Source organism: Pelophylax lessonae (genome assembly GCF_965119305.1).
Source record: "Pelophylax lessonae genome assembly, chromosome: 7".
NCBI lineage: Eukaryota > Metazoa > Chordata > Amphibia > Anura > Ranidae > Pelophylax > Pelophylax lessonae.
Window position 1 is genome coordinate 507,902 of NC_138774.1, and position 26,054 is coordinate 533,955.

General features: G+C 53.9%; 1 protein-coding gene across 2 annotated transcripts in view; it reads right to left on the minus strand.

Annotated features, from left to right (window-relative positions):
- The window catches only part of BRWD3 (bromodomain and WD repeat domain containing 3), a 100,080-nt gene that overhangs the window by 17,551 nt on the left and 56,475 nt on the right, over positions 1–26,054 (minus strand). For both annotated transcript variants that reach the window (XM_082263367.1, XM_082263366.1), the window contains exons 23-32: positions 25,027–25,192; positions 21,633–21,749; positions 18,638–18,745; positions 13,472–13,596; positions 13,275–13,357; positions 11,032–11,143; positions 9,316–9,377; positions 8,962–9,117; positions 6,085–6,205; positions 315–440 (exon numbers count right to left, since the gene is read on the minus strand). In XM_082263367.1, coding sequence (XP_082119493.1) covers positions 315–440; positions 6,085–6,205; positions 8,962–9,117; positions 9,316–9,377; positions 11,032–11,143; positions 13,275–13,357; positions 13,472–13,596; positions 18,638–18,745; positions 21,633–21,749; positions 25,027–25,192 — 1,176 coding nt within the window. The remainder of the gene's footprint in view (positions 1–314; positions 441–6,084; positions 6,206–8,961; positions 9,118–9,315; positions 9,378–11,031; positions 11,144–13,274; positions 13,358–13,471; positions 13,597–18,637; positions 18,746–21,632; positions 21,750–25,026; positions 25,193–26,054) is intronic.

Consider the following 26,054-nt stretch of genomic DNA (forward strand, 5'->3'; position numbering starts at 1 on the left):
AGACCCCCCCCCCCCCTTCTGAAAACAGGGGTGATATACACCCCCCAATACACATCACCGTCCCTATAAGCAAGAGATATACAGCCCCCCTCCCCCATACATGTCCTCCCCCTATAAGCAAGAAATATACAGCTCCCCATAAACATGGCATGCCCCCCCCCCATAGGATATATACAGCCCCCCCCCCCCCCCCAATACACATGTCCTATCCCTATAGGCAGGTTATTAACAGCTCCCCCAACCCACACACATATCAAGGCAGATATCCAGCCAATCACAGCCCAGCAGAGAAGCAGTATGAGAGGCGGACGCACCCAATATATCGCAGTAAGACGTCGGTCACAGTTTTGGCGGATTTGACGATGGGAGAATTGGGTTCGTTGAAGGTTCTGGCGTTGTGTTCGATGTAACGCACCTCCCAGATTAACGCTGAAATCCTCCTACAGAATACAAGAAAAGAACTTCAATGATAGGAATAATTGCACCACACTGAGTGCCGCAGAGTCTCACTGGCAGAAGATGGTAAGAGGGCCCACAAGGGACACCCGCACCTGGCTGCACATACTGCCCCACTCTGTGTGCCTCCCTGAATCTAGATCCATTCCAATACTAGGTCCCTGACTTATCAAATGCCAATCCCCCCGATCGAACAAAGGTGTTCTTCCAGGGTCAGGGAATCCCCCCGGTCTAAGGTATACTTCCTGGGTCTGGGAATCCCCCCCCCCAGTCTAACTAAGGTGTACTTCCTGGGTCAGGGAATCCCCCCGATCTAACAGAGGTGTATTTCCAGGGTCAGGGAATCCCCCCGGTCAAACGAAGGTGTACTTCCTGGGTCAGGGAATCGCCCCGGTCTAACAGAGGTGTACATCCTGGGTCAGAGAATCCCCATCCGGTCTAACGAAGGTGTACTTCCTTGGTCAGGGAATCCCCCCGGACTAACAAAGGTGTACTTCCAGGGTCAGGGAATCCCCCCGGTCTAACAAAGGTGTATTTCCAGGGTCAGGGAATCCCCCCGGTCTAACAAAGGTGTACTTCCTGGGTCAGGGAATCCCCCGGTCTAATAACGAAGGTGTACTTCCAGGGTCAGGGAATCCCCCCGATCTAACAAAGGTGTACTTCCTGGGTCAGGGAATCCCCCCCCCCCCCGGTCTAACAAAGGTGTACTTCCTGGGTCAGGGAATCCCCCCGGTCAAACAAAGGTGTACTTCCTGGGTCAGGGAATCCCCCCGGTCTAACGAAGGTGTACTTCCTGGGTCAGGGAATCCCCCCGGTCAAACGAAGGTGTACTTCCTGGGTCAGGGAATCCCCCCGATCTAACAGAGGTGTATTTCCAGGGTCAGGGAATCCCCCCGGTCAAACGAAGGTGTACTTCCTGGGTCAGGGAATCGCCCCGGTCTAACAGAGGTGTACATCCTGGGTCAGAGAATCCCCATCCGGTCTAACGAAGGTGTACTTCCTTGGTCAGGGAATCCCCCCAGACTAACAAAGGTGTACTTCCAGGGTCAGGGAATCCCCCCGGTCTAACAAAGGTGTATTTCCAGGGTCAGGGAATCCCCCCGGTCTAACAAAGGTGTACTTCCTGGGTCAGGGAATCCCCCCGGTCTAATAACGAAGGTGTACTTCCAGGGTCAGGGAATCCCCCCGATCTAACAAAGGTGTACTTCCTGGGTCAGGGAATCCCCCCCCCCCCGGTCTAACAAAGGTGTACTTCCTGGGTCAGGGAATCCCCCCGGTCAAACAAAGGTGTACTTCCTGGGTCAGGGAATCCCCCCGGTCTAACGAAGGTGTACTTCCTGGGTCAGGGAATCCCCCCGGTCAAACGAAGGTGTACTTCCTGGGTCAGGGAATCCCCCCCGGTCTAACAAAGGTATACTTCCTGGGTCAGGGAATCCCCCCGGTGTTCTGTGAAAAAACCATACCCGTGAGAAAACCACACCCTCGTCACTTCCGGTGCACCTATGGAGGGTATGGATTTCTCACAGTAGTGTGTGTAATGTTACACTTGCCGCGGTTACATTAAAACAGCTCCTCTGCAATATGAGTCATCTCCGCTCCTATCCCTGTCACTTCCCTGATCTCGGCTAATAAATATAAAAGCGGATCACGGAGCCGAGATCTCCGTCATTTACATTTCATACACCCACCACCGCTTTTATATTTATTAGCCGAGATCAGGGAAGTGACCGGGATAGGAGCGGAGATGACCCATTTTGCAGCCGACATGTTTTATGTAACCGCCGCAAGTGTAACATTACACACACTACCGTGATAATTTCATTCACTCCGAGCATGCGCACTTGTCAACTTCTCTGCTGTTCAATGATGTATCCGGGGCTCTGAGCATGCGCACTCCTACGCTGCTCAGCTGTTTCGGACAGGAAGTGACGAGGGTATGGAATTCTAACGAGGTATGATTTTCTAACGTTACACCAGTCAAACGAAGGTGTACTTCCTGGGTCAGGGAATCGCCCCCAGGTCTAACAAAGGTGTACTTCCTGGGTCAGGGAATCGCCCCCAGGTCTAACAAAGGTGTACTTCCTGGGTCAGGGAATCCCCCCCGGTCTAATGAAGGTGTACTTCCTGGGTCAGGGAATCCCCCCCGGTCTAATGAAGGTGTACTTCCTGGGTCAGGGAATAACCCCCGGTCTAATGAAGGTGTACTTCCTGGGTCAGGGAATCCCCCCCGGTCTAATGAAGGTGTACTTCCTGGGTCAGGGAATCCCCCCAGGCTAATGAAGGTGTACTTCCTGGGTCAGGGAATCCCCCCCGGTCTAATGAAGGTGTACTTCCTGGGTCAGGGAATCCCCCCCTGTCTAATGAAGGTGTACTTCCTGGGTCAGGGAATCCCCCCCGGTCTAATGAAGGTGTACTTCCTGGGTCAGGGAATCCCCCCCGGTCTAATGAAGGTGTACTTCCTGGGTCAGGGAATCCCCCCAGGCTAATGAAGGTGTACTTCCTGGGTCAGGGAATTCCCCCACCGGTCTAACAAAGGTGTACTTCCTTGGTCAGGGAATCCCCCCAGGCCAATGAAGGTGTACTTCCTGGGTCAGGGAATCCCCCCAGGCCAATGAAGGTGCACTTCTTGGGGTCACAGAGTCATTCGTTGGACAAGAATAAGAGTAAACCCCAAAACAGAAATCACATTGAACCCTTCACTTCAATAATACATTTCACTGACGGGCTCCCTCCTCCTGGTCTGACAACGATCTGCAGGCCTACTTATTGCAGTGTTGTCACTGCTGTATGCACACTCTGTGTACGGTAACCTGGTTGGTTAAAGCGGTTCTATACTGAAAAAAAAAACCCTGCAAGACAAAGGCATAATGAGTTGTGCATCGCATACTAGCTCATTATGAGTTGTGCATCGCATACTAGCTCATTATGAAACACTTACCTTAGAACGAAGCCCCGACACGGACCCCCGGACACCGCTGTGGGAGCTGACAGCTCCCTTTGTGTTTCTTCCGGGTTTGGCGGCTCCGGCGCTGCGAGTGGCCGGAGCCGCGATGACGTCACATGCGCGCGGGAGTTTCACTTTCCGGCAAGATCCGGCAAGCAGCTCTGAAGTTCCGCCGGACCCTCAGAGCGAGTGCGCCACAGACGTCAGCGGCTGCATGCAGTGGTAATATCTCCAAAACCGTGCAGGTTAAGGAGACATTAATTGTACCTACAGGTAATCCGCATTATAGGCTCACCTGTAGGTAAAAGTCACAAAATTCGGTATACTACCGCTTTAAGTGAACGCCTGGCTCTGCACTGCCCTGGCCGGACGAAGACACAGATCATTATATGTCATCCTGATGTACGAACTCCCCCCCCCCCCCGCGCCGCCCCGCCCCATGACAGCGACGCTCTCACTATTGTGACTAACCCTACCTACCCTGTCAGGAGGAGCCGCATGTGAATTTGGGGCAGATACAGTGAGGGAAAAAAGTATTTGACCCCCTGCTGATTTTGTAGGTTTGCCCACTGACAACAACATGATCAGTCTATAATTTTATTGGTCGGTTTATTTTATCAGTGAGAGACAAAACAACAAAAATATCCAGAAAAACGCATTTCAAAAAAGTTATAAATTAATTTGTATTTTATTGAGTGAAATAAGTATTTGATCCCCTTCACAGAACATGACTTCGTAATTGGTGGAGAAACTCTTGTTGGCAATCACAGAGGTCAGAGGTCACAGAGGTCAGACGTTTCTTGTAGTTGGGGTCACAGAGGTCAGACGTTTCTTGTAGTTGGGGTCACAGAGGTCAGACGTTTCTTGTAGTTGGGGTCACAGAGGTCAGACGTTTCTTGTAGTTGGGGTCACAGAGGTCAGAGGTCACAGAGGTCAGACGTTTCTTGTAGTTGGGGTCACAGAGGTCAGACGTTTCTTGTAGTTGGGGTCACAGAGGTCAGACGTTTCTTGTAGTTGGGGTCACAGAGGTCAGACGTTTCTTGTAGTTGGGGTCACAGAGGTCAGACGTTTCTTGTAGTTGGCCTCCAGGTTTGCACACATCTCAGGAGGGATTTTCTCCTATCTGCAGATCTTCTCCAAGTCATTAAGGTTTCCAGGCTGATGTTTGGTAACTCCAACCTTCATCTCCCCTCCACATATTTTCTATGGGATTAAAGTCTAGAGACTGGCTAGGCCACTCCAGGACCTTAATGAGCTTCTTCTTGAGCCACTCCTTTGTTGCCTTGGCCGTGTATTTTGGGTCATTGTCATGCTGGAAGACCCATCCATGACCCATCTGGCTGAGGGAAGGAGGTTCTCACCCAAGATTTGATGGTACATGGCCCCGCCCATTGTCCCTTTGATGCGGTGAAGTTGTCCCCTTAGCAGAAAAACACCCCCAAAGCATAATGTTTCCACCTCCATGTGTGACGGTGGGGGATGGTGTTCTTGGGGTCATAGGCAGCATTCCTCCTCCTCCAATCACGGTGAGTTGAGTTGATTTTGGTCTCATCTGACCACAACACTTTCACCCAGTTCTCCTCTGAATCATTCAGATGTTCATTAGCAGACATCAGACGGGCTGTACCATGTGATTTCCTGCGCAGGGGGGACCTTGCAGGGGCTGCAGGATTTCAGTCCTCCATGGGGTAGTGTGTTACCAATTGTTTTCTTGGTGACGATGGTCCCAGCTGATTGAACCTCCAGGAGGTGAGATCTTCCATGGAGCCCCAGACTGAGGAGACTGACAGTTATTTTCTGTTTCTTCCAACCAACTGTTGTCACCTCTCACCAAGCTTCTTGGCGATGGTCTTGTAGCCATTCCAGCCTTGTGTAGGTCTCCAATCTTCTCCCTGACATCCTTGGACAGCTCTTTGGTCTTGGCCATGGTGGAGAGATTGGAATCTGATTGGTTGATTCTGTGGACAGGTGACTTCTATACAGGTAACAAGCTGAGATTAGGAGCACTCCCTATAAGAGAATCCTCCTAATCTCAGCTCATTACCTGTATAGAAGACACCTGGGAGCCAGAAATCTGCTGATTGGTCGGGGATCAAATACTTATTTCACTCATTAAAATGCAAATCAATTTATAACTTTTTATGAAATGCGTTTTTCTGGATATTTTTGTTGTTATTCTGCCTCTCACTGGTAAAATAAACCGACCAATAAAATTATAGACTGATCATTTCTTTGGCAAACTTACAAAATCAGCCGGGGGTCAAATACTTTTTCCCCTCACTGTAGTACTGCTGATCGGCGGCCGCTCCTATGGAGAGCATGGATGGCACCACCAATGACTGCAGGGCAGACCGGGAGGAATGCTTACATAAGGATAACATGTGACGCACTGCAACTCGGCCCCGCCCACTTCCCAGGTGATTAAACGCCCAAAATGAGCAACATGGGAGGTGACATGCATAGAAAAAAAAATATTTAGTGCTGGTTGCTTTTATTTGTGAGATTTTTCCTGACATCGACTTTTCACAAAAGAGTTTAGCGTTACTGACACTTCAATCCTAAAGTCCGGCCCTCTTCTAACAAAGTGACTCTAGATTCAGAGAGGCAACAGCCGGCATCCTGGAGGTGATTGGTGATAAGCTATACCCCCCCCCCTCCCCCCCGACCAATCACACAACATTCACCTGTAGTATCGGCTCTCCAGACGCTTCCGCACCGTGCTCAGATCCGTAGGATAGGCCACCACCGTACAATAGAGGGGATAGGCGCTGAGGTCCACCGGCACGCTGAACGGGCTGGCATCATCTGACGGCACAGAATTTACAGTCATTTACTATACAATACAAAACCAAAAAGGCACCGGGTATACGAGAGTATATATAAAGGGTATGGAGGTATATAGAAATGTACATACACTGTGTGTATATATATATTAGGGACAGACCAATATGTTTTTTCTGGGCCAATACTGATACCGATATTTTGGTCACAATGTATCAGTATCGGTCGATATTTTAGACATTTAAAGTTTTAAAAAATAAAGACAATTTTTGACACAAATCTGGTACTGAACAAGTTAATTTTTGTTTAATGCTTAATGGCTGGCTGGCACCCTGTGGTGGGTGGGTGGCTGGCACCCTGTGGTGGGTGGGTGGCTGGTACAGGGCCTGTGGGTGGGTGGCACCCTGTGGTGTGTGGGTGGCTGGCACCCTGTGGTGGGGGGTGGCTGGCACCCTGTGGTGGATGGCTGGCTGGCACCCTGTGGTGGATGGCTGGCTGGCACCCTGTGGTGGGTGGCTGGATGGCTGGCACCCTGTGGTGGGTGGGTGGGTTCCTGGCATCCTGTGGTGGGTTGGTGGGTGGCTGGCACCCTGTGGTGGGTGGGTGGCTGGCACCAGTGGTGATTGGGTGGGTGGCTGGCACCAGTGGTGGGTGGGTGGCTGGCTGGCACCCTGTGGTGAGTGGGTGGCTGGCTGGCACCCTGTGGTGGGTGGGTGGGTGGCTGGCACCCTGTGGTGAGTGGGTGGGTGGCTGGCACCCTGTGGTGGGTGGGTGGCTGGCTGGCACCCTGTGGTGAGTGGGTGGTGGGTGCGTGGCTGGTACCCTGTGGTGAGTGGGTGGCTGGCACCCTGTGGTGGGTGGTTGGCTGGCTGGCACCCTGTGGTGAGTGGGTGGTGGGTGCGTGGCTGGTACCCTGTGGTGGGTGGGTGGCTGGCACCCTGTGGTGGGTGGGTGGGTGGCTGGCACCCTGTGGTGAGTGGGTGGCTGGCTGGCACCCTGTGGTGGGTGGGTGGGTGGCACCCTGTGGTGAGTGGGTGGCTGGCTGGCACCCTGTGGTGAGTGGGTGGGTGGCTGGCACCCTGTGGTGGGTGGGTGGCTGGCTGGCACCCTGTGGTGAGTGGGTGGGTGGCTGGCACCCTGTGGTGGGTGGGTGGCTGGCTGGCACCCTGTGGTGAGTGGGTGGTGGGTGCGTGGCTGGTACCCTGTGGTGAGTGGGTGGCTGGCACCCTGTGGTGAGTGGGTGGCTGGCTGGCACCCTGTGGTGAGTGGGTGGCTGGCTGGCACCCTGTGGTGGGTGGGTGGGTGGCTGACACCCTGTGGTGGGTGGGTGGCTGGCTGGCACCCTGTGGTGAGTGGGTGGTGGGTGCGTGGCTGGTACCCTGTGGTGAGTGGGTGGCTGGCACCCTGTGGTGAGTGGGTGGCTGGCTGGCACCCTGTGGTGAGTGGGTGGCTGGCTGACACCCTGTGGTGGGTGGGTGGGTGGCTGGCACCCTGTGGTGGGTGGGTGGGTGGCTGGCTGGCACCCTGTGGTGAGTGGGTGGTGGGTGCGTGGCTGGCACCCTGTGGTGGGCGGGTGGGTGGCTGGCACCCTGTGGTGAGTGGGTGGCTGGCTGGCACCCTGTGGTGGGTGGGTGGGTGGGTGGCTGGTACCCTGTGGTGGGTGGGTGGCTGGCACCCTGTGGTGAGTGGGTGGTGGGTGCGTGGCTGGTACCCTGTGGTGAGTGGGTGGCTGGCACCCTGTGGTGGGTGCGTGGCTGGCTGGTACAGGGTCTGTGGATGTGGGTGGCTGGCTGGCACCGGGCTGCTGTGGGTGGGTGTATGGCTGTGATACACTCCTGCAAGATTAGTCCCGCTTCCAGACGAGGCTGTCCAAGCCGAGGGAGGCGGCCTAAGAAGGCAGAATGACGTCACAATAAAAAAAAAAAAAAAAAAAAATCGACAATATCGGCCAGTTCCGGGACTGATATATCGGCCCCCGATCTATCGGCCTTGCAGATAATCGGTCTATCCCTAATATATACGGTACAGAGCAGAGCTCTAATCCTGATCCCAGAGAAAAGCTTCAACCTCATCTCAGAGGACTCAGCCTGATCCCACAGAAAGGCCTTAGACCTCTCTCCGTAAAGAATGAACTTTTTTCCTGAGAAACTTCGGCTAACATAAGATAAATCTATCAGACATGACCCGTGCAATATACGAAAGAAATAAGTTACAAACGAACATGGGGTCTTGGTTGATCTAGGCCTAGAGGACTCTTTATAGACAATTGTGCTCTTCCAACCTTGTGGTAACAGTTGGGTGAAGATCCTTTTCTGTTCCACCATGACTGTACAAAGCCAGCGCCATAAAGACACGGGGGACCAGTTTGGAGTGGAGGAACTCAATTGTCCTGCACAGAGCCCTGACCTCAACCCTACTGAACACCTTTGGGGTGAATTTGAATACCAATTGAGAGCCAGATCTTTTTTTCTGGTGGCCAACATATAAGCCAGGTCTTCTCATCCAACATCTGAACCTGAACTCATAGTTGGGCAGATATTCCCACAGACACCTTCCATAATCCTGTGAGAGAAGAGTGAAGGATGGAATGGCCACATAGGAGGGCAGCTCTATATCAATGGTTATGGTTTTGGAATGGGATTTCACACAAACTCCTACAGGTGTGATGGTCAGGGGTTCACAGACTTTTGGCCATGTATCAGATCCTTTCCTCCTCACATAGCACACTGGAAGAAGAAAGGAAACCATAACATGTCTTTCAGTAAATAAGAATAGCGCACCAAGCGTTAGCAGCTGGTCGATTCCTCGGATGACGCGCTCGCACACCTCATCTCTGGATTTTGACCCCCACTCTCCCTCCTCCGGTTTATACTGCAGAGCTTTCAGCTCCTCCTCTGTGACCGGGACCCCGGCTCCGACTTCATCCGGCAGGGATACTGCAAAGGAATAAAAAGGAAGACGTGCAATACAGACACTGATCACAAGGGACCAATCACAGAGCACACAGCACAGTCACTGAGACAAAGAACAGCTACCCCCAGCAGCCAATCACAATTCATCTCCTAACATGACTGGCTGCAATGGGTTTCTTGCATGGCCTCAGTGAATGAATGACAGATGAAAGAAAGTCTTACTGCCTTCAGGAATGGGCTCCATGTCCCAGGGGCTCATGTTCTCCCGCTCATTGTTATCCCAGCTGTGAAAAGAAAAGTATTAGAACTTATATGGCAGCCATCAGTGCAGACATGTCCTTCCATGGAACTGCCCTGATTTCTCATGGCCCATACACTGCCTTGATCGCCTATGGTCCATCCACCGCCCAGATCTCCCATGGTCCATACACTGCCTTGATCTCCCATGGTCCATACACTGCCTTGATCTCCCATGGTCCATACACTGCCTTGATCTCCTATGGTCCCATACACTGCCTTGATCTCCCATGGTCCATACACTGCCTTGATCTCCTATGGTCCCATACACTGCCTTGATCTCCTATGGTCCATACACTGCCTTGATCTCCTATGGTCCCATACACTGCCTTGATCTCCCATGGTCCATATACTGCCCAGATCTCCCATGGCCCATACACTGCCTTGATCTCCCATGGCCCATACACTGCCTTGATCTCCCATGGTCCATACACTGCCTTGATCTCCCATGGCCCATACACTGCCTTGATCTCCTATGGTCCCATACACTGCCTTGATCTCCCATGGCCCATACACTGCCTTGATCTCCCATGGTCCATACACTGCCTTGATCTCCCATGGCCCATACACTGCCTTGATCTCCTATGGTCCCATACACTGCCCAGGTTTCCCATGGTCCATACACTGCCTTGATCTCCCATGGCCCATACACTGCCCAGATCCCCCATGGCCCATCCACCCTCCGATCTCCCATGGCCCATACACTGCCCAGATCTCCCATGGCCCATACACTGCCCAGATCTCCCATGGCCCATACACCGCCCCGATCTCCCATGGCCCATCCACCGCCCAGATCCCCCATGGCCCATCCACGGCCCAGATCCCCCATGGCCTATCCACCGCCCAGATCTCCCATGGCCCATACACTGCCTTGATCTCCTATGGTCCATCCACCGCCCGATCTCCCATTGCCCATCCACCGCCCAGATCTCCCATGGTCCATACACTGCCCAGATCTCCCATGGCCCATCCACCGCCCCGATCTCCCATGGCCCACCCACCGCCCCGATCTCCCATGGCCCATCCACCGCCCCGATCTCCCATGGCCCATCCACCGCCTGATCTCCCATGGCCCATCCATCGCCCAGATCTCCCATGGCCCATCCACTGCCCAGACCTCTCATGGCCCATGCACTGCCCCGATCTCCCATGATCCATACACTGTCCCGATCTCCCATGGCCCATACACTGCCCAGATCTCCCATGGCCCATACACTGCCCAGATCTCCCATGGCCCATACACTGCCCAGATCTCCCACGGCCCATCCACCGCCCCGATCTCCCATGGAACATCCTCTGCCCCGATCTCCCAGGGTCCATACACTGCTCTGATCTCCCATGGCCCATACCTGTATCCAACATATGTAAAGCATCGTGCTATGCTATGCCAGCAGCAGAGATCAACAATGTTACAATATTTAAATTGATGTCTTTTTTGGAGAATTGGTGTAAAGATTGGTTCATCTAACAAACTGGTGACTGAGTGTATAGAGAGTGTCAGCACACAGCTGTATTACAGAGAGTGTGGGTGAACTGACACATAATGGTAAAGGTAGGTTATATGAGGGGTCAGTCATACAATGAGAGCACAGGCGGAGTGACAACAGTAACAGAAGGCTATATGAGGGTTGGTTGTCTTACTGGACGCTGTAGCACTGGAAGAGGCTGTCCGGATAGTCCATCTGAAATGGCTGCTGACTCTCCACCATCCCAAACCACCAGGCGTCATCAATGATGCTGCGGAAACGATCCCCTGCGAAAATATAGACAAAAACAATCAGTAGGAAGACTCCACCCATCAGAGGATGACAGGCCGAAGACTCCACCCGCCAGAGGAAGATCGGCCGAAGACTCCACCCGTCAGAGGATGACCGGCCGAAGACTCCACCCATCAAGAGGATGACCGGCCGAAGACTCCACCCATCAAGAGGATGACCGGCCGAAGACTCCACCCGTCAGAGGAAGACTCCACCCGTCAGAGGATGACCGGCCGAAGACCCCACCCGTCAGAGGATGACCGGCCGAAGACTCCACCAGTCAGAGGATGACCGGCCGAAGACTCCACCAGTCAGAGGATGACCGGCCGAAGACTCCACCAGTCAGAGGATGACCGGCCGAAGACTCCACCAGTCAGAGGATGACCGGCCGAAGACTCCACCAGTCAGAGGATGACCGGCCGAAGACTCCACCCGTCAGAGGATGACCGGCCGAAGACCCCACCCGTCAGAGGATGACCGGCCGAAGACTCCACCCGTCAGAGGAAGACTCCACCAGTCAGAGGATGACCGGCCGAAGACTCCACCAGTCAGAGGATGACCGGCCGAAGACTCCACCAGTCAGAGGATGACCGGCCGAAGACTCCACCAGTCAGAGGATGACCGGCCGAAGACTCCACCCGTCAGAGGATGGCCGGCCGAAGACTCCACCCGTCAGAGGATGACCGGCCGAAGAACCCACCCGTCAGAGGATGACCGGCCGAAGACCCCACCCTTCAGAGGATGACCGGCCGAAGACCCCACCCGTCAGAGGATGACCGGCCGAAGACCCCACCCGTCAGAGGATGACCGGCCGAAGACCCCACCCGTCAGAGGATGACCGGCCGAAGACCCCACCCGTCAGAGGATGACCGGCCGAAGACCCCACCCGTCAGAGGATGACCGGCCGAAGACCCCACCCGTCAGAGGATGACCGGCCGAAGACCCCACCCGTCAGAGGATGACCGGCCGAAGACCCCACCCGTCAGAGGATGACCGGCCGAAGACCCCACCCGTCAGAGGATGACCGGCCGAAGACCCCACCCGTCAGAGGATGACCGGCCGAAGACCCCACCCGTCAGAGGATGACCGGCCGAAGACCCCACCCGTCAGAGGATGACCGGCCGAAGACCCCACCCGTCAGAGGATGACCGGCCGAAGACCCCACCCGTCAGAGGATGACCGGCCGAAGACTCCACCCGTCAGAGGATGACCGGCCGAAGACCCCACCCGTCAGAGGATGACCGGCCGAAGACCCCACCCGTCAGAGGATGACCGGCCGAAGACCCCACCCGTCAGAGGATGACCGGCCGAAGACCCCACCCGTCAGAGGATGACCGGCCGAAGACCCCACCCGTCAGAGGATGACCGGCCGAAGACCCCACCCGTCAGAGGATGACCGGCCGAAGACCCCACCCGTCAGAGGATGACCGGCCGAAGACCCCACCCGTCAGAGGATGACCGGCCGAAGACTCCACCCGTCAGAGGATGACCGGCCGAAGACTCCACCCGTCAGAGGATGGCCGGCCGAAGACTCCACCCGTCAGAGGATGGCCGGCCGAAGACCCCACCCGTCAGAGGATGACCGGCCGAAGACCCCACCCGTCAGAGGATGACCGGCCGAAGACCCCACCCGTCAGAGGATGACCGGCCGAAGACCCCACCCTTCAGAGGATGACCGGCCGAAGACCCCACCCGTCAGAGGATGACCGGCCGAAGACTCCACCCGTCAGAGGATGACCGGCCGAAGACCCCACCCGTCAGAGGATGACCGGCCGAAGACTCCACCCGTCAGAGGATGACCGGCCGAAGACTCCACCCGTCAGAGGAAAACCGGCCGAAGACTCCATCCGTCAGAGGATCCAAGGTGGAAGACTCCACCCGTCAGAGGATCACGGGTGGAAGACTATGTGTAAATCGCAACCCCAGGGTGGGCAGGTCCTGGACCAGGCTGTATGTCTAACCTGCATTTTATTCAGCAGGAGGATCAAGACCAAACTGTGCTATCCAGATCAAAGGACTGGCTGAACACAACTACACATCCTTTTACACATTAGACGGGTCACATGTGTATTTCAGTCGTACATTTAGTTCCTCCTCCAGATGGTGCAACAACCAAAAACCACCTACCGATCTGCCAATTACGTTCCTGTGCCTCCTTATAGAACTGATAAGGGATGAGGAAATCGATGACATCGGGCATGTCGTGGTACCTGGGGCAGGAAAAAGGAGGATAAAATCACGTCAATCACAAAGAACTCAGTCGTGTCAAAAAACAAAACTGCTGCACAATGGGTTGTATCTTTGCATGCCGGGTACAGACTTACTTGAGTGAGAAGGACTCTCCGCTCATCTTGCCGGACGTGGGGTCTACGAAGGCCAGTTTCAGGCAGCACAGTGTGGGGGGTCCCACCTCGTACTTTATCCCCACAACCTTCAAGAATTCCTGTTCCTGGAAGTCAGAATACAGAAAAGTCGTAATTATTGATTTCTGATCACCGGGAGCCACTCCGCCACGGGGAGTCGCTCCGCCATGGAGAGCCACTCCGCCACCGGGAGTCGCTCCGCCATGGAGAGCCACTCCGCCACCGGGAGTCGCTCCGCCATGGAGAGCCACTCCGCCACCGGGAGTCGCTCCGCCATGGAGAGCCACTCCGCCACCGGGAGTCGCTCCGCCATAGAGAGCCACTCCGCCACCGGGAGTCGCTCCGCCATGGAGAGCCACTCCGCCACCGGGAGTCGCTCCGCCATGGAGAGCCACTCCGCCACTGGGAGGCGCTCCGTCATGGAGAGCCACTCTGCCACCGAAAGTCCCTCCGTCATGGAGATTCACTCCGCCACTGGGAGGCGCTCCGCCATGGAGAGCCACTCAGCCACCAGAAGTCCCTCCGCCATGGAGAGACACTCCGCCACCGGGAGTCGCTCCGCCATGGAGAGCCACTCCGCCACCGGGAGTCGCTCCGCCATGGAGAGCCACTCCGCCACCGGGAGTCGCTCCGCCATGGAGAGCCACTCCGCCACCGGGAGTCGCTCCGCCATGGAGAGCCACTCCGCCTCCGGGAGCCGCTCCGCCATGGAGAGCCACTCCGCCACCGGGAGTCGCTCCGCCATGGAGAGCCACTCCGCCACCGGGAGGCGCTCCGCCATGGAGAGCCACTCCGCAACTGGGAGGCGCTCCGCCATGGAGAACCACTCCGCCACCAGAAGTCCCTCCGTCATGGAGAGACACTCCGCCTCCGGGAGCCGCTCCGCCATGGAGAGCCACTCCGCCACCGGGAGTCGCTCCGCCATGGAGAGCCACTCCGCCACCGGGAGTCGCTCCGCCATGGAGAGCCACTCCGCCTCCGGGAGCCGCTCCGCCATGGAGAGCCACTCCGCCACCGGGAGTCGCTCCGCCATGGAGAGCCACTCCGCCACCGGGAGGCGCTCCGCCATGGAGAGCCACTCCGCAACTGGGAGGCGCTCCGCCATGGAGAACCACTCCGCCACCAGAAGTCCCTCCGTCATGGAGATCCACTCCGCCACCGGGAGTCGCTCCGCCATGGAGAGCCACTCCGCCACCTGGAGGCGCTCCGCACACCTTCATTTCATACATTCATATAACTGGGAGAATCTGTATAGTTGTGTCTGCACTCTGCAGGTTCCCGCCATGGAAGAAGATATGAAATGCTTTATTCCCTTAGACCCCGAGTGACACGGTGTGGATCCGTGCATGCGGAGTCCGCCTGTTCAGAGAGACATCGCTCCGCTGATCCCCACTGAGCAGGTGGATGACAGGTTCTCCCAGCGCCACTATGCAGAGCACACAAGGATGGAGCCCGCTCTTCTCTATGGGGTGGTGGGATAGAAACGGACTGCATGTTCCTTCCCATCCGATCCGACTGCCTGGATGGAAGGTGAATGTATCGCCATCCATCTGATTTCAGCAGATCTTGTCGGATCGGATGCCAGGCGGGTGTCACCACACACATCCGCTGACACCGGCCTCCCCATAGAGGACGTTGGGTGGACCGATCAGATCTGCCTGAAAAACAGACCGGTGGAGCCCATCAGTCGGATCGTATGAAAGCGCCCCCCAAAATCGCCAAAAGAAGAACAGAAACTACTTTTGGGAATCAGTGCGGCTCGGCAAAGTCGGCGTCACACCGATTCGGACGGTGCCATTGCCGGCAACACGTCAAATCGCACCAAGGTGAGCGTGGGCTGAAGATTCGTTTTTTTGTATTTTTTTTTTTTATAAATACCAAACATGCGATACTTCCCGAATCTGAGCTCCCCGGATCCTCCTCTTCTCACATCCTATGCCAGCACTCCTGGCTCCTCCCCCTTCACCAGTGCCCCCCAATAGCAAGTCGCTTACTATAGGGGCACTCGTATGTGCTCACTCCATAAGACACAGAGTCGCAGCTTGGGCAGATCTGTATATAAAGGAGAGACAACACTGCCCCCTGCTGGGCAGATCTGAATATAGAGGGGAGAGAACACTGCCACCTGCTGGGCAGATCTGTATATAGAGGGGAGAGAACACTGCCACCTGCTGGGCAGATCTGTATATAGAGGAGAGAGAACACTGCCACCTGCTGGGCAGATCTGTATATAGAGGAGAGAACACTGCCACCTGCTGGGCAGAGCTGTATATAGAGGGGAGAACACTGCCACCTGCTGGGCAGATCTGTATATAAAGGGGAGAGAACACTGCCACCTGCTGGGCAAATCTGTATATAGAGGGGAGACAGAGGGGCTCTGATGGGGACACTGATGTAAGGAGGAGTCTGATGGGGACACTGATGTAAGGAGGGGGGGCTCTGATGGAGACACTGATGTAAGGAGGTGCTCCGATGGGGACACTGATGTAAGGAGGGGCTCTGATGGGGACACTGATGTAAGGAGGGGCTCCGATGGGGACACTGATGTAAGGAGAGGCTCCGATGGGGACACTGATGTAAGCAGAGGCTCCGATGGGGACACTGATGTAAGCAGAGGCTCCGATGGGGACACTGATGTAAGGAGAGGCTCCGATGGGGACACTGATGTAAGGAGAGGCTCCGATGGGGACACTGATGTAAAGAGGGGCTCTGATGGGGACACTGATGTAAGGAGGAGCTCCGATGGGGACACTGATGTAAGGGGGGCTCTGATGGGGACACTGATGTAAGGAGGGGCTCTGATGAGGACACATGTAAGGAGGGGCTCTGATGAGGACACTGATGTAAGGAGGGGCTCCGATGGGGACACTGATGCAGTGGCGTAGCGTGGGGGGGGCAGGGGGGGGGGCGGCCGCACCGGGAGCAACATCTGGGGGGGCGCATCTGCAGTGTCACTCCGTCTGTCTGTCTCTGACATACACAGTTCACACACTGTCTGCGGCTGCCTCCATCTTTAGGCTGGGAGATGTCCAGCGTGGCCACCCTATGGCTGAAAATGGTGGGTCGGGGCTGGACTGTGCCTCACCTGTCCATTGGTGTAGGGTGGGGTGGCGTTGCAAGCCAAGCCCCGCCTATGCCGCCTCTCCTTACTGCTCAGTCAGTTTAGCAGCGAGTGAGTCAGCAACCTGGCGCTGTCACGGAGTGTTTTTTTTTTTTTTTAATCACCTGATTAGAGCCACAGGCTCTAATAGGCTTCAAAAAAGGGTGGACCCGGGGCGCAGAGCAGTGCGCCCCAAGCCCACCCATTGTGTGACAATAGCGAATTAAAATTTGCTATTGTCACACGGATCCTCCTCCTGGCCAATCAGGAAGCGGGTCAGAGACCCGCTTCCTGATTGGCCGAAAGGCGAACGCATGCCATTGGTTGAGGAGGAGGCGGGAGGACTCGAGGAGACGTGGGGAACGCTGGTCACTCTGCATTGAAAGGGGGCTCTATGATCTCTCTGCATTGAAGGTGGGCACAGCACGCTAGTCACTCTGCATTGAATGGGGGAAAATTGGTCTCTCTGCATTGAAAGGGGGCACAATGATCTCTCTGCATTGAAGGGGGCACGCTGGTCATTCTGCATTGCAAGGGGGCACGCTGGTCATTCTGCATTGAAAGGGAGCACGCTGGTCATTCTGCTTTGAAAGGGGGCACGCTGGTCATTCTGCATTGAAAGGGGGCACGCTGGTCATTCTGCATTGAAAGGGGGCACGCTGCGCTGATCATTCTGAATTGAAAGGAGGCACGCTGGTCATTCTGCATTGAAAGGGGGCAAGCTGGTCTCTCTGCATTGAATGGGGGCACGCTGGTCATTCTGAATTGAAAGGAGGCACGCTGGTCATTCTGCATTGAAAGGGGGCATGCTGGTCATTCTGCATTGAAAGGGGGAACGCTGGTCATTCTGCATTGAAAAGGGACACGCTGGTCTCTCTGCATTGAAAGGGGGCACGCTGGTCATTCTGCATTGAAAGGGGGGAACGCTGGTCATTCTGCATTGAAAGGGGGCACGCTGGTCATTCTGCATTGAAAGGGGGCACGCTGGTCATTCTGCATTGAAAGGGGGCACGCTGGTCTCTCTGCATTGAAAGGGGGCACACTGGTCTCTCTGAATTGAAAGCGGGCTCGCTGGTCATTCTGCATTGAAAGGGGGCACACTGGTCATTCTGCATTGAAAGGGGGCACGCTGGTCATTCTGCATTGAAAGGGGGCACGCTGGTCTCTCTGCATTGAAAGGGGGCACACTGGTCTCTCTGAATTGAAAGCGGGCTCGCTGGTCATTCTGCATTGAAAGGGGGCACACTATACCTTGATTACTGAAGGCCCCTTTCCCACTTTTGTGACCTCAAAGTCGGGTTAGGGGGCGCAAATTACTTGCCTTGCCCCGGGTGCTGACAACCCACGCTACGCCACTGCACTGATGTAAGGAGGGGCTCTGATGGGGACACTGATGTAAGGAGGAGCTCTGATGGGGACACTGATGTAAGGAGGAGCTCTGATGGGGACACTGATGTAAGGAGGGGCTCTGATGGGGACACTGATGTAAGGAGGGGCTCTGATGGGGACACTGATGTAAGGAGGGGCTCTGATGGGGACACTGATGTAAAGGGGAACCATTTATCAAACTGTTTTTTTTAGCCTTATTACTTATGTAGGTGAAATACTCCCCATAAATCACAATGGAGCCCCCCCTCCCCCCCGCCCCGAGGCAGAACCCACTTCCTAGTATCAACGGCCACTTCTAAATCCTGAAAAGTGATTAAAGCCGCAGCCCCAGCCATGGTAATAACACACGGATAGGGAGAAATTCGGTACGGCATAGAAATGGTGGCATACATGGATGGCGTACTTCTACTTCATTCCATCTTCATGCCGTAGATCTGATCTCTCCGCCCCCCAATTCAGCCGCTCACAAACTTATAACTCATGGGTGGAAGAAGAGTTTAAAGTTTAGAAAATAACATTCATTACTACTACAGGACTATAGCAAGAGGCATGCTGGGATTTGTAGTTCAGATATGGCTGCGGGAAGGTTGGCAGCCGCTGTGACGCCCAATCACAGGAGGAATACTCTGCAGACTTACCCTGAGCTCGGTTTTATTCCATGGCTGCTTCTGTGGATTAAGACTGTAGATTTTGGCTTTCTTCACCGCCCGGGCGTACGCCTCATGGCCTTGTCTGAAGTAGATGACCTGCAGGGGGCGCAACAACCACATCATCAATGTTACCTCTATAGGAGAACAACAATTCTCTCCAGTCTATGGCAATGTTCGGAGTCTTCCCTGTATTTATGTGTATATCCTTCTACTAAGATTAAAAGGTCACTCCGTCTGAAAGTAATATTTCAGTAATCGGAGTCACTCAACAATTTGGGAGATCTGGTGGTGAGAGCTATACAGTGCCTGGCTGTTTTCTGGTCCACCCTGAACCTCCAGCATGCGCCCCACCCCATCCTGGACCTCCTCCAGCACGCTCCCTCCTTCACCTGGGGACTACTCCAGACTACTTCACACCCGCTGTGTGGCATCCTACCTGGGACCTCCAGCGGGATTCACACCCAATCCTAGACTTTATGTGTTCCCAATTAAACCCAGGACCTCCTCAGTGTGCCCACTGTGCCACAATGAACCTCCAGCATGCTCCCAATCCCATCCTGGAATTCCCCGGCACCCGACTCTGGGCCACTTCCCACCCTACCTAGAAACTCCTTTGGTTTGCATCCTACCTGGGACCTCCAGCGGGATTCACACCCAATCCTAGACATTATGTGTTCCCTGTTCCACCCAGTACCTCCTCCAGTGTGCTCACTGTGCCACCATAAACCTCCAGCATGCTCTTCAACCCCATCCCAGATCTCCTCCACCCCCCCCCCCCTCACCTGGGACATACTCTGGGCCACTTCCTACCCCACCTCCTGGAACCTCCGTTTGCCAATAACCTACCTGGGATCTTTAGTGTTCTGCCGACCCATCCCTAGAACTCGATATGCTCCCCATCCCCCCCAACCCCCAGTAGTGTGCTCACTGTGCCACCATGAACCTCCGGAATGTTCCCCAACCCATCCTGGAGATCTCCTCCAGCAGCTCTCTCCCTCAACTGGCACCTATTACAGGCTACTTCCTACCCTAACCCAGAACCTCCGCTGTGTGGCATCCCACCCAATCCTAGACCTTATGTGTTCCCTGTTTTACCCAGCACCTCCTCCAGTGTGCTCACTGTGCCACCATAAACCTCCAGCATGGTCCTCAACCACATCCCCCCCCAGCACACTCCCCCCTACCTCGGATCTTTAGTCTGCTGCAAACACAACACTAGACCCTGATATGCTTCCTATCCCCCCCCCCCCCCAAAGCCCTCCTCTGGCATGCTCCCTGCCCCACCTGGGACCCCCTCAAGCACATTTCCAGCCTCACAGGATCTCCTCCTGGCACACTCCCCACCCGAGACGTCTGCTGGATGACATTCTACCTAGGATGGGATCTCCAACCTGCTTCCTACCCAACCATGGATCCTGTTCCACCTAGGAGCCCCTCCAGTGTGCTCACTGTGCCACCATGAATCTCCAGCATACTCCCCATCCCACTCCAGATTCTCCATCAGCTGGGATCTACTCCAGGCCACATCCTACCCCACTATCCAGAACCTCTGTTTTCTAGTATCCTACCTGGCACCTCCAGTATGCTTCCCACCCAACCCTGTACCTTGTGCCCCTGTTCCACCCAGAACCTCCTCTAGTGCGCTCATTGCCCAACCCAGAACCTCCAGCATGTTTCCCACCCAACCCTGGAAATAGATGTGCTCTCTGTTCCACCCAGAACCTCCTCAGGGGTGCTCATTGCCCAACCCAGAACCTCCAGCATGTTTCCCACCCAACCCTGGAAATAGATGTGCTCTCTGTTCCACCCAGAACCTCCTCAGGGGTGCTCATTGCCCAACCCTGAACCTCAAGCATGCATTTCACCCAACCCTGGACTTTGATGTGCTCCCTGTTCCACCCAGGACCTCCTCAGGGGTGCTCATTGCCCAACCCAGAACCTCCAGCATGCATTTCACCCAACCCTGGACTTTGATGTGCTCCCTGTTCCACCCAGGACCTCCTCTAATGCGTTCACTGTCCAACCCAGAACCACTAGCATGCTTTCCACCCAACCCTGGATCTTGATGTGCTACCATTTCCATTAAGGACCTCCTCTAGTGCGCTCACTGTCCAACCCAGAACCTCCAGCATGCTTCCCACCCAACACTGGACCTTGATGTGCTCCATGTTCCATTCAGGACCTCCTCTAGCGCGCTCCCTGTCCAACCCAGAACCACTAGCATGCTTCCCACCCAACACTGGACCTTGATGTGCCCCCTGTTCTAGTGCGCTCACTGTCCACCCCAGAACCTCCAGCATGCTTGCCACTCCAACTGAGACCTCCTCCACAGTTCTCCTAACCCACCTGGGAATCTTCATGCTCCGTGCCCCACAGTGCTTGCATCCCTTATACTATACTCTCCATTATTTAAATGTAGATTACATCCATCAGAGATGTAGCTGAGCCATAGAACTGACAAATGAGGCGTTTTAACGCTCCAGCCTCCACCAAACACTGACCAGTTTTGGATGCAACTGCTTTCCAGCAAACTTGCAGTGAGATGAGAGGAATCAGCAAAGCACAATCACTGTGCAGGATTACTAAAGCAAACCCTGAGTGTGTAATGAGAAAATATTGTGACCCCCCCACCCCCTACTGGGTACATAGATAACACATAGATATAACACATAGATAACACATAGATAACACATAGATAACACATGTACATAGATAACACATAGATAACACATAGATAACACATAGATAACACATAGATAACACATAGATAACACATAGATAACACATGTACATAGATAACACATAGATAACACATGTACATAGATAACACATGTACATAGATAACACATGTACATAGATAACACATATATAACACATGTACATAGATAAGCCAAACACAACTCACAGAAGCGTTTTACATTGGGCAGATTGGTTGCACATCTTTAGTTTATTACAAGGAATCATGGAAGGAATATTCCAGTACCTGATCTCCCATCTGGGGGACGAAGGGGGACCGTCGGGGGATGGTGTCCAAGATCCACTGCGGTGGGATCCACTCTTCACTCGGCTCTCCCTCCATCGACAGAAAGTCGTTCTGTTTCTATAAAACAAATCGAACAACTAAAAGTCTGAACAGCAACCAATGAGGGACGTCGGCCATGATTATCTCACTGGAAGTTCAACAGAGGGGAGCCCCCGGTGACACCATGGGCGGAGTCTGACAAATCTTTTATTCTTTCCCAGCCAGAGACGGTTTTGCACATATTTAGAAAAGTTTTAGGCCTGGAGATTAGTAAAACCCCCCAAACATGATATATTTTCTGAGAGATGACCCTGGAGAAGAAAATAGCGGTTGTCCCAATTTTTGTATGTCGCACAATATTAGCACAACAGTTTATGGAATGCAAAAATGTCAGTAAAAAAACACTAAAGTTAAAGGGCACACAAACGCATTAGAGGGCAACCTTCACACTTGTGCGACTCTGAACACATGAACAAGTCTCAGCCCATTGTTTACAATGGCACCCGCTCAGATCAGAGCGACTTTGAAAAGGTGCCAGCACTTCATTGATGTGACTTAGAGTCAGAGAGTGTAAAGTCTGGGTAAAGTCACGCTGGAAATTGTGCGACTTTGGAGTGGTGCAAGTGTGAATAGAGCCCAATACCCAATTTTGTGGTAAAATATAAAAGATGAGGTTTGCATCGAGTAAATAAGACAACCAACCGGTGAAAGCTTAAAATTGCGTGTGCTCGCAAAACAGAGACAAACTTCAGTCCCCAATATTTTCTAGAGGTGATGCTTTAAAAGCCCCTCCAGGTCATCAGTGCAGAGATAACAGAGAATAATGGTCCAAGAATTATTCATCTCAGTCCGGCGTGTGCAGCGATATGCGACACGTGTATCGCAAACCAGTGGCGGCTGGTGCTCCATGGGCCGGGGGGGTGGCAGCAGACGGACCACAGGAGCTCCAGTCCACACACCTACCCACCCCCCCCCCCCCCTTCGCTGGCTCACTCACCCTGGGCTTCCCCCTCAGTCTCCTCCGTGGGCTTCCCCTGTGTCTCCTCCCCCTGCTCCTCCTTGGCCAATAGCATTGCTTCCCCTTTCGGCCAATCGGGAAACAGGTCTCAGGACCCGCTTCCTGATTGGCCAGGAGGAGAATCCGTGTGGCAATAGCAAATATTCATTCGCTATTGTCACACAACTTGGTGGGCTCGGGGTGCACTGCTCTGCGCCCCCTAGCCCACTCTTTTTTGAAGCCTATTAGAGCCTCTGACTCTGATCATGTGCTTCTTAAAAAAACACCCCATTGGAATCCATGCGTCCAGTGCCCTGCATATAGATTAGATTAGTGGGCCGGACGCATGGATGGGGGGGCAGCGCCCCTGCGCCCCCAATGGATGGGCCACAACTGTCGCAATCAACAGATTGATGCGTAGGCTTCCTGGCGGATGTATTTACGTTCATACATGGGAGCGTATGGAGGTGGGGGACCTCAAAAATGGAAGAGGGGGTGGGTGTGACTTTCATTTTTATAAAAAAAGTTCTCTTTCATTACCTTTATTTTTCATCTCACAAGGGCCATAAAATTCTCTGTGCGATTTTTTTTTTTTTTTGGCGACTCTTTAATGAGACGTCAGGGGTCTCATCATCTGCCATCCAATGAAGCTAATGGAGCTTAGATTGTGCTGCCTTAGCTTCTTCCCCGGCCATACTGTCTGGGGGGGGGGACACCAAGACCCAGAAATGACGTTTTACATGAAACATGGTGGGGAAGCGCTCAGGGAAGATTGGGGTCTGGCAGAGATCAGGGTGCGTGGAAGCAATCAGGCGGCTGCACAGGCGCTGATCATTTCCATCTGGCAGTCGGCTTATCAGATTTACACACACCTGGAAACCGCCATAAAAAAGGGTGAAAGCCGATTGCACCAAGAGATCCAAATCTTCCCGGAGACTTTGTTACTATAGAGAAAAATCCCATCCAATAAAAACCTCGCTGGGGGTCTATTCACCATGCGGGTCCCCAGTAGCTGTAGCAGAATGATGGGATTTTTATACTTGCTGTAAAATTCCTTTCTTGCAGTCTTGCAGGTCCATCACTCTGCTTAGAACCCAATTACAAAAAAGAGAGGAGCTTAAAATAAAATTTAAAAAAAATAAAAAAAGAGAGGGTACAGCCACCCGAGGGTGGGGGTTCCCCCAATGCCTTAGGCTGCCATAATTGAGGAGGGGGGGGGGTGAAAGAAGTTGAGTGCCGTGCTCAGCGTCATATCCAGAGGTTGTCTTTGGGAAATAGACGTATGAGTGCTGCCAGCATTGCTGCAGAGGTTGAGGGGGGGGGGGGGGTCAGCCTGTCAGTGCTCAGACCATACGCCGCACACTGCATCAAATTGGTCTGCATGGCTGTCATCCCAGAAGGAAGCCTCTTCATAAGATGATGGACAAGAAAGCCCACAAACAGTTTGCTGAAGACAAGCACACTAAGGACATGGATTACTGGAACCATCTCCTGTGCTCTGATGAGACCAAGATAAACTTATTTGGTGTCAGATGGTGTCAGGCGTGTGTGGGGGCAACCAGGTGAGGAGTACAAAGACAAGTGTGTCTTCCTACAGTCAAGCATGGTGGTGGGAGTGTCATGGTCTGGGGCTGCATGAGTGCTGCCGGCACTGGGGAGCTACAGATCATTGAGGGAACCATGAATGCCAACATGTACTGTGACATACTGAAGCAGAGCATGATCCCCTCCCTTCAGAGACTGGGGGGCAGGGCAGTATTCCAACATAACGACCCCAAACACCTCCAAGATGACCACTGCCTTGCTAAAGAAGCTGAGGGTAAAGGTGATGGACTGGCCAAGCGTCTCCAGACCTAAACCCTATTGAGCATCTGTGGGGCATCCTCAAACAGAAGGTGGAGGAGGGGAAGGTCTCGAACATCCACCAGCTCTGTGATGTCATCATGGAGGAGGGGAAGAGGACTCCAGTGACAACCTGTGAAGCTCTGGGGAACTCCATGCCCAAGAGGGTTAAGGCAGTGCTGGAAAATAATGGCGGCCACACAAAATATTGACACTTTGGGCCCAATTTGGAGATTGTCACTTAGGGGTGTACTCACTTTTGTTGCCAGCGGTTTAGACATTAATGGCTGTGTGTTGAGTTATTTTGAGGGGACAGTAAATTTACACTGTTATACAAGCTGTACACTCACTACTTTACATTGTAGCAAAGTGTCATTTCTTCAGTGTTGTCACATGGGAGGGGGGTACTTACTTTTGTGACATACTGTATACTCTACACATATACCCCTATAATGTATACATATACAGTGGGGAAAATAACAATTTGATCCCTGCAGATTGTGGAAGTTTGCGAACCTTTCTTCTGGTCTGTTTGCGTTTCTTCTCCTTGTTCTCCTCCTTGGTGTTCTCATCCTCAGAGCTGCTGCACATCTTCCTGGAAGTCTGACGCGTTTGTCTCTTCGGAGGTTGCAGGTTGATTCCGGCGTCTGCGGTCCAGTCTGAATATTCGCTGGAGGAGTCACTGCAAGAACAAAGCACTGACCGGGGACACCGCAAGACAAGAGAGGAAAACACAATCCACAACCTACAGCAGAGCCAGGCTAAAAACTAAGTGTAACCCAATACAGTACCCTGCCCCCATTCCCCCGCTAAAAACGAAGTGTAACCCAATGCAGTACCCCGCCCCCATCCCCCCGCTAAAAACTAGGTGTAACCCAATACAGGACCCTGCCCCCATCCCCCCGCTAAAAACTAGGTGTAACCCAATACAGTACCCCGCCCCCATCCCCCCGCTAAAAACTAGGTGTAACCCAATACAGTACCCCGCCCCCATCCCCCCGCTAAAAACTAGGTGTAACCCAATACAGGACCCTGCCCCCATCCCCCCGCTAAAAACTAGGTGTAACCCAATACAGTACCCCGCCCCCATCCCCCCGCTAAAAACTAGGTGTAACCCAATACAGTACCCCGCCCCCATCCCCCCGCTAAAAACTAGGTGTAACCCAATACAGTACCCCGCCCCCATCCCCCCGCTAAAAACTAGGTGTAACCCAATACAGTACCCTGCCCCCATCCCCCCACCCCCGCTGCTAAAAACTAGGTGTAACCCAATACAGTACCCTGCCCCACCCCCCCCCCCCCCCCCCGCTGCTAAAAACTAGGTGTAACCCAATACAGTACCCTGCCCCCATCCCCCACAACTATACATTTTTAGATATTTTTCATTTTTTTTTGGCATTTTTTCCAGTAGGACTTCCATGAGGTACGTCATCAGCCCTCCCCCCCCCCCCACTGCCTTGTGGGATCTGTGTGTCCCAGAAGACGATAGGACCATTAGGAAAATGCAGCCCGACACGCGCATGCGCAGTAGGAGGCCGGCTGTG